This window comes from Lutzomyia longipalpis, chromosome 3 (assembly GCF_024334085.1).
Source record: "Lutzomyia longipalpis isolate SR_M1_2022 chromosome 3, ASM2433408v1".
In the NCBI taxonomy this organism is placed as follows: domain Eukaryota; kingdom Metazoa; phylum Arthropoda; class Insecta; order Diptera; family Psychodidae; genus Lutzomyia; species Lutzomyia longipalpis.
The window spans coordinates 17,479,159-17,491,503 of NC_074709.1; the positions used below are offsets into that span (position 1 = coordinate 17,479,159).

Below are 12,345 nucleotides of genomic sequence, written 5' to 3' on the forward strand. Positions count from 1 at the left end.
TTTTCTTATTAGTCTCAAATGATTTTTTTTATTGTTTAGCCCTTGATTTTTTTCTTACAATTTCTTCTTCATACATGTTCTGTGAAAAGAAATCTGAAAACATTCCAAAAAGTTAACGAAAGATTTTTTAACGTTGCGCAAAAAAAGCCACAAAATGGGCTGAAGGTTTGAAAACTTTCAAAAAACAGGGTATGATTTTAATTCTTTAGCTGCAAAAATTTCATCCCCTATAACAAACAACTTTGCATTTCCACTATTTAACAATTTTTTTTTCTTTCATTTCAAAAAAAACGGAGAGAAAATCTCTTCCCTGTGCTTTCTTTCTACGCAAATAATTTTCATAAGGCCAAAAAATTATTGCGTGAAAGTAATTAATATCATTTTTTTCTTTCGAGTACAATGTCTAACATTGAAATAAAATTTTCTATACTCTAGCAAGACGGCAATTGATAAAAGAGAATAGTGACAGTGTTGATATATTTAAAGTCCTGCTAAAGGGCTACAACAGAGATGGATAAAATATTCCATGTTGAAATTATTTTTGATTTTTATTTCTTTTGAAGTGTCCAAGAGTCTTCCACAAGAATTTTTTTTTCAAGTAATTTCTTTGAAATTACTTTAGTCAGAGAACATTCTATCCATCTTCTTTTAGCTTTCTTTACACTTAGAACTTTTTTTTTGCGTCACTTTTCTAAGTCACTTCCAAGGCAAAAAAAAATCGAACATTATTATAAATCAAGTACAAAAAACTCCCATCTCAATTTATGATTAGTTATTAAAATATTTTCTTTTCTTTCTTATTTTGCGTCTATGTGTAGACATAACTCCTCTAAATTTATGCAATTTACAAAAAGTCCATTCTCACTCCATGATTATGCTCTCACTATATGCATACAAATGTTAAAATGTGATAGATTGCACGTTATTTATATTCAAAAAAATTTCTTCTTTCACTTTAATTTCATATTTTAAGTATTTTTTTCTCTCTCATAAAATCTAAGAAGTTTTTCTTTTGTTGTTAATCGAAAAGAGTAACAGATTAAACCCAATATTTGGGGCGAAAAAGTTATTGGCAATTTGTTCTGCGGAAAAGAATGTTCAATTTTTCTCATATATACAATTTCTCTCGTCACCCAATTTCCCTTCTCATCCTCCCATTCTCTGGAGGAAAATGAAACTTGGGAAATTCTTTTAAAGAATTTTCTCTTCCACCAGAATATTCTTCTTCTCATTTATCCGTGAGAAAAGTCTGCATATCGGAATGGAAAAAATTAGAAAAATTTTCAAAGAGAAATTTTGTTAGGGAAAGTATAAAAAGGAAAATTTTGTTGTGCTCCTTTGTCCTCAATCCGTGGCCAATTCATCAATTCGACATCGAACAGCATGCTCAACAACTTCCAAACTGGGGTAATCGAGCTCCTTCACGAGGCAAAGGGTGGCCGAAAGAAGGTTTGCATTCTGCAATATAAATTACAAAATACATACAAAAAAGGCAAAAAACCATCAGTTGGGTTGTTTGTAATATATTAATTTTGTGTTGAGAGTTCTGCGCCATATTGTGTTCCCTGATAGAATCCCTTGATATTAATTTCAAGACGCTCTGCCCTCAAAAGTTTTCTTTATATAGAAAGTTTAAAATTAATAAAATTGTGAGGATGTGTAGAAAATATGCCTATAGTCAACTAATTTAGCGCCGTACTCTCTCCACACTAATAAAATAAAGAGAAAACTAAATATAAACATCTCTAAATGCCTCCATCAGCTCACATTTCTAAAAAGGATTCAGGACATATGTGCAAATTATGTCTATACGTACCCTGTTGACGGGTCGCCGATGGTAACTGGCGTAGTGATTGAGAACGGCGTTGGAGACAACGCTAGCACTATCATTGAAGCGCCCCTCGGAGCGACTGCAAAGAACAAGGAGGTGTGAGGATGCCCACACATTCAGCCCAAACACAGTGGGGCGGTGCATTTATGGAAGCATTGCACTCACCGTGATTCCCTTCGGCGGTTCTCCACATTCTCATCCCAATCTTCCCGGTTGGCATTGCCATTGCGATATGCATAGGAATCCCGCGGTGGTTCACCGCCGCCACCATTCCGACGACCCGGATGCCCACCCTGATGCTGATGCTCATCCCATTCCGTCAAATCCATTTGGCTGTGGCGGTAGTGAGCCGGATGCTGGGGTTTCTGGTAATCAGACTGATAGTATTCCTGCGATGCAACCGGCGGCGAGAGAAATTATTGTGGCGGTTACCACACAGTGCAAAGAAAACGCAATAAAAAAAAAACCAACAGGACTGGGTAAAAAAATCATGAGCAAACTTTTTTTATAAAGAAAATTTTATGATGAAAAACCATTTTTGAGCCAAAAAATCGTTTAAAAAATTCAAATTATTTGATGAATGTAAAGAATTCTTTCTCATAAGTTTGCTCCTAATTTTCCATCCACTTCCTGTTGATTGCGTAGACGATATCTCATTGAGTTTTCCTCATCATTTTCACTCACAACATCGCCTCTGGCAGTAATGGAACAATTTTTTTTCTTCATTAGTGTTTGGTGATTTTTCATTTGCATTTTCGTGAAGCAAAATGTGCTTGAAAAAGTTGTGAATTGTGTGTGAGTGTGGAGGCAACTCAAATAGACATTTAAAATTAAAAGAAAAATCCCTTTTTTATGGCAACTGAAAATACCTTCGTTGCTTTTTCAATGCATTTTTTTTACCTTCATCGAATGCGTTGACATCGATGGCGCAATTGGCACACGTTCACGATATCCAGTAGCTGGTGATGCTTCTTGATCAGATCCAGGTGATCTCTGTCATATTATCATGTTAAATGGAAGATTGTTTTTTTTTTTTGAGAAATAAATAAAGAAATTCATTTTACGAAGTAGAAAATTTTAAAATAAAATCTTTTGAAAAAAAAAGTATTTTTTTTGCAATAGTGCCAATTAGTGTATGCCAATTAGTAGATGGGAAAATTATTTTCATTGCATTTTTTTTAATGAAAAATTACCATTGAGACGTCGTACTGATTGTATGAGCCTCGATGATCTCTCTGATATCGCGGTGAAGGTGGTTGATTCGTTTCAGCTGGTGAATACTGTTCCTGATTCGATGGACTCCTCTGCTGATTTTATTTTTGCAAATAAATTCCATCCAAGAAAATCCATCCAAAACGGGCGATTGTAGAAAATAAGTTAATAAGTTTAGTAAGTTTAAAGTTTATTTGCAAATGCTCACAACGCAAAGCAATTAAAACAAAAAAAACATTAAACAAAATGTTAGGAAAAGAACGAAACAAATGAGAAAATTCACTAGAGGGAAAAGAAATAGTTTATAAAGTTTTAAAAAAAATTGGAGGAGTTTCTTTACCTGAATTGGAGATGATGGAATTGAATTTCTATCAATTGGATCACTTATTGATTCCTCAGTATTTTCGAGACTCTGATTCTATAGTATGTTAGTGGAATTTTTTGGTGGGAAATGTTTTTTTTTCACGAAAATCAGGCAATTTATTAATGTTTTGTATTTTATATATATTTTTGTGTAGAAGAGTTGCACAGCAGAAGATAGGATACGAAAAAAAGAGCAAGAAGACAAAACATTAAGCCATTTAGTAATGATTTTATATTATTAATTTTTAAAATAAAATGAAAATCCCATTTTTTTGTGAAAATATTACTTAATTGTGCAAAATGATTTGTAAGGAATGAAACGCTGACTTACCTCTCGCATGGGGCTCTGTTGACGATACTGAGATTGCTGCTGATTCTGCTGAGGTTGTGGTTCAGCAGGATATGAGGAATCTTCGTAAATAACGTCATCCCTCTTCACTGAACCCCTCCTTGCGTCCGCCAACTCCTCCGGAGTCACATCAATATTGTCCAATTTTTGTAAATTTGGCAAGGTTCTCAACACGATTGCTCGGTAGCTGCCAGGAATAAAAGAAATAAATTTATTTAATCGATTAAAAACATTTTTTTTTTTAAACAATTCCACCTCGGACCCGCTCGTTCAACACAGGGATTTTCTTCCAGCCAGAGATACTTCAAATTTGGCAAACCCTGAAATGCAAGAAAAAGTAATCAGTTAATTTTCTTAAACTATTTTACCAAAATAAAATTTAATTTAAGAAAATATTAAAATTTAATTCCTTTCCTATTAACTTTAAGAGTCTCTTAATAGCTCTTAACTACTATCTCTTATCTCTTAAAAACGATTTTTAAAATTCGTTTTTTTGCACGGAAAACGCACTTTTTGGGGTTTCAATAGGTGCTGGGGTGCTGCAGGGGCCCCTAGGAAGCTTCTGTGTAAAAATGAGCGCGAAATTCACAGTACTTTTTGCAAATTAGCAGGACAATTTTGGCGCGAATTTTGAAAGTTTTGAACTGGCGATGTCAACCGACGCGGCGTCTCCGTTTTAGTATGAAAAATCTGATTTTCTCGCGAAATATGGGTGAAAAACGCGAGAAAATTACGAAAAATCTTTCGTGCGAGTGAAACAGTAACACGTGCATGCGTCTTATTTTCTCCTCAACTAACAATGCTGAAAAAATAAGTGGTGGCTTTTACACTATATTTTGGCGCTAAAACCGAAACATCCACTTCACACGATGCTTTCAACTCTTTAATTTCCCAATAAATTTGCCCTGAAAAGTACTCATAAAGTGACAAAACAAATCATTAAATTATGCTGCAATTCAACCACAGAATAGCCTGCAAAGTATCGCAATTTTTGATCATACTTTGTGACGGAACATTCGTGTGTGTTTCATGGTCAACTCATAAATGGAGAATTTTATATAATAAAAATTTATTATATTTTTTGAAGAGAGCGAGAAGTAGGTATATATTTAAAAAAATAAATAACATAAAAAAATATCAAAGATTGTGTGTGGGTTTCGCTTCAGTGAGAGACTGAATTATTTTCTTTTCAGCACTAACGCTTCTTTCTCACACCTTTTCTGCAAGCAGAACTCACCTGCAGATACGCCAATTCCGATAAATCCTTTATATTGTTCCGTCTGAGGTAGAGTTCTTGCAAATTTTGGCAGTTCTCAAAATCAGCCAAGCTACTTATTTTATTCACACTGCAAAGAAAGACAAGAGAGGTGCACAAAATTAATTTAAAAATGTTTGTTTTTTGTTCACAAACAAATACCACATTTTTTTTCAATCTCTAAGAACCCATTCATTGAATGAGTTCCAAGAGTTCCCACGAATGACGCAATGCCTTTAAAATAATTTCGCGCGTGGGTTCATAATATGTATACGTTGTGATATTACAAAATAATCAAATAATAATCAATTGCCACAAAAGCCCCCAACTATTACATCGATTTTGTGGGTGCTTTCTACCAAAAAAAAAAAAAAAACGAACGTCCGTGTAAATAGGAAAATATGTCACGCAACTTGATATCCCCATTCAACCCCTATTTCTATTTTTTTTTTTTTGCTAGTTCTTCCACTTCATTCAGCACTTTTCACACCCCATTCTCGTGTGAAAATTGTTATTAAAACTTTGCAATGTGTTTACATTTGAGGAGAAACAAGAAAAAAGTGTGATTGATGGTTGTAATTTGTCGGAATTCTATCAATTTCGATCGAGTAACTTCATTTCCATTGACTGAACAAGAAATGGAATAAATGAAGGCAAGAAAAAATCACCTTCCTCCTCCATTTCTTGCAGTGTGAGTTGTGTAAAAAGTGCACGATGGAAGTTATCTATTTTCTCATGTCTACTCAATTAACTTGAGAATCAAAAGAGAGTCACAGTAGAAGAAACAGATAGGATTTTGAACTGGAAACAAATACACATAATTATTATTTCTTTCCCAGGGGGTCATAAACTTGCTAAAGTTTTTTTTTTCGAAAAATAATTATAAGAAAAAAAATTAATGAGTTTCGGAAGTATGAAAAATATGAAAATGAATAAATAAATTAAATTTGTAAGACTTTGTTGAAGAATTATAAAATAAGAATTCATACCTAGATTAAAATCTACTCTTTCAGTTCTGTACTTTATCTTTCCTTTCTTTTTTCGTTTTGTAATGTGATGAAAAAACTCTGAATTTGGCTAAAATTCTTTAATAAATTAGGCTTAAGTTTCCTTATCTATGCTTAAATTTTAGGCTAAGTTTCCTAAACCATTCTTAGGTTAGCTTAAACCAGACCTAAAATCTTAGAGCAAACTTTAGGTTTTTATGTCGGGTGTAAATTTTTTAAGTGAGGGTTTTTAAGTTTTTCAAGTTAAGCTAGAATAAATCGAGTTTTTATGCTTTTTTTTGGATGAGTTTTACCAATTTCGAAGCCTGGAAAACGATCAAAATACGAACCTGGTTATAAAATCGTAAAAATAATCCAAAAATAGTACATTCAACCCCGATTCAGTCAGACCTAAATTTAAAAACAAAAAGTCTCTCCTTAATAAAAAAAGGTCCTGTCTAAAAACCTAAAGATTACATTAAAGACTTAAATCTAGTTCAATAGATTTTAGCTGGGTTTATTAATTAATTAAACCCCTTAAATCGTGAGTTCAATTCTAGTATTCTTCAGACTTATTTTCTGAAATCAGCTTAGAATTTTTCATAATACTTTTTTGCATTAATAGAAAACATAAAAAAAAAACATAGGGAAAAAAACAAGTTTTTGCTGTTAAACGTAATCTTCGGTGTAAAATTCGATGATCAAATTCTGTAAAATATTACATTCTTTTATTAAATAAACGAATTACTATAGCTAATGGCTTGCAATCATTCTAAAGCACTTATGCTTTAAAAATCCCCCCAAAACGTTTATCTAACATTTTGTAATAAATATTAATGGTATACGGGTGGTATAATTAAATATAAAATTGCCTGAGAAGGGAAATCTGGTAAAAATGTTACACAATTTTGTTGAGTGGCCCCTTGACTCCTCTTCACCATTTTGCTCTTATTGTCAATTACATGCGCCAGAGAATTAAATATATAAAACTTTCACTGATCCAACTGACTTTTCTTTCGCTTCTTCTCATTTACTATGCCACACTATTTATTGCGCGCGCTCCCCTTTTGTTGATTTTGCTGGTTTTGCTATATTTTGGTTTTTATGCCTTTGTATTTACCTCTTTTTTTGCCTTTTGTTTATGCGTAACATTTTATAACATAGCTATAGGTAAGTACTTTTTCCAATTGAAATTCTAAATATTGCTGGAGCGGAAAGATTTTTGTCTCCTCTGCACGAGAATCTTTTTCAATATATAATTATGCAATTAAAGCCACGAGACTGCCGTAGGGATTACTTGGGTAGAAAATAGAGCACTATTTATTGCAAATTCTCATAGAGATAGTGATGGTGCATACAGCAGAGCTCCGGTTAGGTATAGAAATTCATGCTGAAGAGATTTCATGCGTCGTATGTGAAGAAAATAGAAAATTCCCTTTATTGTTTCTCCACTCTCTATATAACCAAAACCATTTAGCATTAGATACTCTCTCGCACATTCACCGTGCGTCTTTTTTAGTAACATTTTAATCGACGTGCAACGGTAAAGACATGCCTTTTTTTCTTTTCCACTTTATTTAGAATCAACAGCATAAATTCCTGCAATTTATTTATTATTATTTAGCATTCACAGCATCACTGCACACGAATCGTCAAGAAGTCTCTTACGAGTTAGCTCAAGAGTTCATTTTCCTTCTTTTCTCCAACATTAATCTTCTCTTCTCTTCTTTTTTTTTGAACGTGCCCTCAACTCTCTTTCTCTTTTGTCTCACACCCAGATGGCAAATAAACCATCATTTAGGCACGATAGAGCAATTCCAAAAAGACTTTTAAATTCCCTTTCACATGGATGCCAGTGATGCCAGCATAAATTTCTTCCAATGAAACATCGTATAGAGAGAAAGATCCCAAACAAGACTTTGGAATTCACTTTGAATGTATATTTATGATTAAGAGAAGTTGAAAAGGCATTAAAAAAAAAGTTTTATTGAATAAATTAATTTATAAACAATTTCAAACCTCACATTATCATTTTTATTGCTTTATATACTTTTTCAATCAACCCAAACAGTTAGGTCGTCTTGTAAGTGCAAGAAAAAAATTCCATGTTGGAAATCTTAAATGACGCGTGTCTGAATCTATCACAAGAAAATTGCATAGAAGGTGTACACTGTACATAGTTTGAAATGGAGTTTACAGATCGCGGTGCTTCAACGGTTTATGTTTGCTGTTCTTTCACATAAAATCCCATAAATATGCTACATTGCAAATCACATTGATCAGAAGAAAAGAAGCTTATAAATTCATTGTCTTGTAGTAAAAAAAAAAGAGAAGAATGTTATTAAAAAGTTTTGACTTGAATTTTACGCATCGTTTGCTTTGTAATATAAACATGCGGGAGTTTTTGGGTGAGTTCTGAAAGAATTTTGTGGGATCATGACCATCTAAGCACCTGGCAGGTGTATCTCTTTCTTCTACATAACTGTTTTCTCAGACATTCTTTGCCATAATCTTGGTGAATTTCATCGCAAAAATTGTTAAAAGAATTTCAAATTGAATGAAAGAAAGAGCTGATTTGAAGTTCTATTGATCTTTCTACCTTCCAGACATCAGCGTGGTAGTAAAATCATTAGATCCCCTTACGATAAAAGCCCACATGGTTAAACTTTTCTACTAATTCTCCTAAAATAAAGAAGGAAAAACAATGGACATTAGCATGTTTAGAAACTTACAGCCACACATCTCCAATTAAGATGTCTTGTAACGAATTTTATTAACACATTTTTTTAGCCCAGAAAAGTCTCCGTGAAAGTTTCTTCGTAAACAAGAGCCGAGATCTTATCATTTTTTTCTTAACAACAACTAATTTGGCAAAAGTTTTTTTTTAATTTATGGGTTGATGAACTCCATAAAATGATTCAAAAAAGAAATTCGCATTTAGAACATTGACTGACGTTTTTTCCATTAGTAAATTCTGAATGTGGGGGAATTAAATCCCAGCGGGGGTGGGTCTAACAACACGCAGTCAAGTGTTGATTGCTACTCCCCTGAAAGAAAATCAATTCGACACGCCGTTAAGAGTTGGCTTTTAACAGGGAAAAAAATAAATTCCAATGGTTTCACGCCGGGAATCAATACCTGATAGCTTATCGTGCATATTTCATTCAGTATATCGACGACAAAGCGAACAAATCTTTCGGTCTACTATCTCTCTGTAATTGTGTACACACTTCACCAACCCATCCCCATGAGGTTTATCTTGGGCGAGTGCCGGGGGTTTGCCGGAAAGGCCGCATGTAAATTATTTAACAAGTTTGGAGGAAAAATTACTATTATATTAGATCGATACAATGAAAAGGGGGCAAAGTGTGTCAAGAGGCCGTTTTGATTGATAGCAAATGGGGATATTGATGTGAGACTCTCTTTTTTCGGTAGAGCCCTATAGAGCCAATAGGGGAGCTTGGGGTTAATGTACTTTATATACCTAGGCCAAAAAAATTATGAAATAATTTTAATATTATATTTTTCTTATTTACTAACTGTAGACAATTTGTGAAATTCTAATCTTTGACGTATCTTTTATAAAGTTTTAGACTTTTTGGAACGTTTAAAAATGTTCTATTTTACTTATCGTCTAATGAGTAGCCTAGAACCGCTAGAACCTAAATTGCCTGAAATTTAAGGGTGTTGTATTAGACACCCAATCATTCTACCTGACTACGCCACTGCAAAATGTTTTCTATTTTCAAACTATTACAGAGATTAGAGATAATCATTAGATAAATAACATCACGTACTAGCCCCAGTCTCCTCTACTTCTACTCCATTTTTATCAACAATATAGCATGTCATACGCTAATTTTGGTTTCTGCATGCGGGGTGAGGGCGAAAAATCTGTGGGATTTTTCCATGAAGACACAATTTTGTAAGCAGCAACAGTTTTTGGCGAATTTCGTCTCCACACCGCCTCACGAGGAAAGCTACAAAAGCAACCAAAGGCAGCACAACATTTTTCAAGATCATCAAACGCCTTCACACACACAAATCTCTATTTGTTCTCCCAATCGCAATCCCAATTTGGTGTTTTACCTTCTCCCCAAACACCCCCGTATAGTCCGTGTTTGCGCTAAAAGTTTCCATTTATACATTATTTAAATATAACAAAGTTTTGCATGAGGAAACTCTTGAATGTAAAAAAGGCAAATGACATGCTGCAAAAAAAACTCGTTGTTCTTGAGAGAAATTGAAACACCTCTCCGTGTGACAATTTTTCAAATAATATATCATGACAATTTGTAGAACCAGAATCTCAAACACAATTCTCCGTAATAACATTTTTGCAAATATATTTGCATACTGGGTGACTCATTTTGTTTGTCGTTTCAAATTGAGAAGTGATCTTGTGAGAAAATCAAACATTACGCGCTGCTTTGAATCAAAAAATATTTCCCATATGGTTTTTCAGCAGCACTCCCATACCCACAAGAAATTACCATTTCTCTCTTTCGTTCACTAATTAAATCTAACAGAACTTATTTAGATTTCTTCTTTAGTTTTGAATTTTAATTTTCTGTCTTTTTTTCGTGAACTTTTTCCTATTGGAATTTGAGGAAAAGAAAAGAACCCATCAATGCCATCAATAAGATAATTTTTGGTACATTCAAATTAGATTTTTTATTCTTAATATTTCTTTTAAATTTTGAATAACACCCTTACAAAAAATCTATCTTTTGTGTCCTAAAAGCCCTGAAACAATGTTCCAAGAATTTTTTTTTCGTGAATCAACTTTCGCTTATCGCTGTTTAATTGATTGAGAACTTTTCACGTGAAAAGTCTAAAAGCAATGCGTAATGATAAATAATTCCATGACTGTGGCGTTGGTGGCCATGAACTCACAGCACCACTCTCCAATTTATTTTAGGGGGTGATTTTTGGGGTCAAATATGCGAGGGCCTACCCTTGGGGGGAGCAAATATCTCACCTGAGTGCTAAGACTTCCACGCCACGCATGCGACGAATGATGGAGACGTCGGATAATTCGCTGCCCCTGGAAGAGGAGGGATTCCCCATTAGTGTGTATGTGTGTACGAATATTCGGAAGTTGGGCAAGGACACCCGGTAGACGCCCTCGGAGGTCATCAGAGTCTCGGAATGCGTGCAGATTTTTTTTTGGTGGCTGATGGTGCCTCCGCGAGAGCACCAAATAGCTCAATTGAAATGCTACGGAGTTTGCCATAAATGGACACTCCTTTAGTTGCTGCATGTCGTCACGGTCACCGTGTGGAAATGTAAATTAATTACATTAATGGTGCTTTCGGGTGTGCGGGAGGGCAGGTGTTGGTACAAATCACGCCTCACACAAACAATCCGCCGTTGAGGCGGCTCTCAATCTTGTTCTTTTTTTAAGCTGATTGTCCAGAAGATTCAGGAAAATTCCACGTTAAATAATAAGCTTAACTGTGCCCTTTTCGGAGATTTTACCCATGAAGAAAAAAAAAAACATTTAAGGGCGTCTGGGTGTCTTGAGAAAATTCCTCGAGCTTCCGGACACTTGTGCGTGGGAAGACCCAAATGGGAACATTCAGAACATTGCGGGAATTTTTATGACTCCTAGACGCCAAACAAGAAGGGCCCATAAAGGTGTCTCCACCCAAATTTTTATATTCTATTTACAGTCTGTCTATTTTTGTGGGATTTTCCGACACATTTTCACGTGAGTGGCTCTTTCACCTCGTGGCTGTTGCGAAAGCCCCTTGCCGTGTGTGGCTTCCGTGGCATTACGACGTTCTCACTCGAGACTCTGACGGCCTTCGACGGGTCCCACTTTCTAATCCTCCTCCCTATGAGGGCAACGTACCAGCAATTTAATTTCTTCACCGTCGACAGATCCGATTGCCTGGATCTGGCAATCACCATCTCCTCTGTCAACTTTGTCATGTTTTTTCCTGGGGAATTTTCCTGGTCAGAGACACGAAAAGGGAACCAAAACTTTTTTTCTCACAGCACTCCACTGCAATTGTTCATTCGTACACACAGGTGAGATTATTTGCTACAGTTGTATCACAGTTCTCGCGGACCATTGGAGCACCTTTCGCCCAAACACACAGCTGGTGAACTCAAAGAAAACTAAAAACAAAAATTGCACTGCGAGAAATTCCTCCCGGATAAACACGAAAATGATGTCAAAACGAAGAAGAAGATTACCTAGTATAAGGCGCCTCTTGCGGGAATATTCGAAAGCAAGAATAAAATGAATTTTTGCGAACTTCACTGTTTTTTGTATTTTTTCTCTCTAAATTAAAAGGAATTTATTAAATTAATTAGGGAATTAAGAATTTTTTTTTATATT

General features: G+C 34.7%; 1 protein-coding gene across 5 annotated transcripts; it reads right to left on the reverse strand.

Annotated features, from left to right (window-relative positions):
* Window positions 1-12,202, reverse strand: LOC129793104 (protein tilB). 5 transcript variants are annotated; one of them, XM_055832724.1, is made up of 11 exons: window positions 11,854-12,188; window positions 10,978-11,043; window positions 4,993-5,101; window positions 4,011-4,075; window positions 3,738-3,942; window positions 3,384-3,461; window positions 3,025-3,135; window positions 2,732-2,824; window positions 1,997-2,220; window positions 1,817-1,910; window positions 1-1,458 (listed from the first exon to the last, which is right to left on the reverse strand). In XM_055832724.1, exons 1-11 carry the CDS (start codon window positions 11,931-11,933, stop codon window positions 1,345-1,347), a joined length of 1,239 nt encoding a protein of 412 aa, XP_055688699.1. In that variant the 5' UTR covers window positions 11,934-12,188; the 3' UTR covers window positions 1-1,344. The 5 variants fall into 5 exon arrangements, with proteins under 5 accessions (XP_055688699.1, XP_055688698.1, XP_055688700.1 ...); XM_055832723.1 differs by having other exon boundaries at window positions 3,025-3,138; window positions 11,854-12,180; XM_055832725.1 differs by lacking the exon at window positions 3,384-3,461 and having other exon boundaries at window positions 3,025-3,138; window positions 11,854-12,202.
* Between the last annotated feature and the right edge of the window lie 143 nt (window positions 12,203-12,345).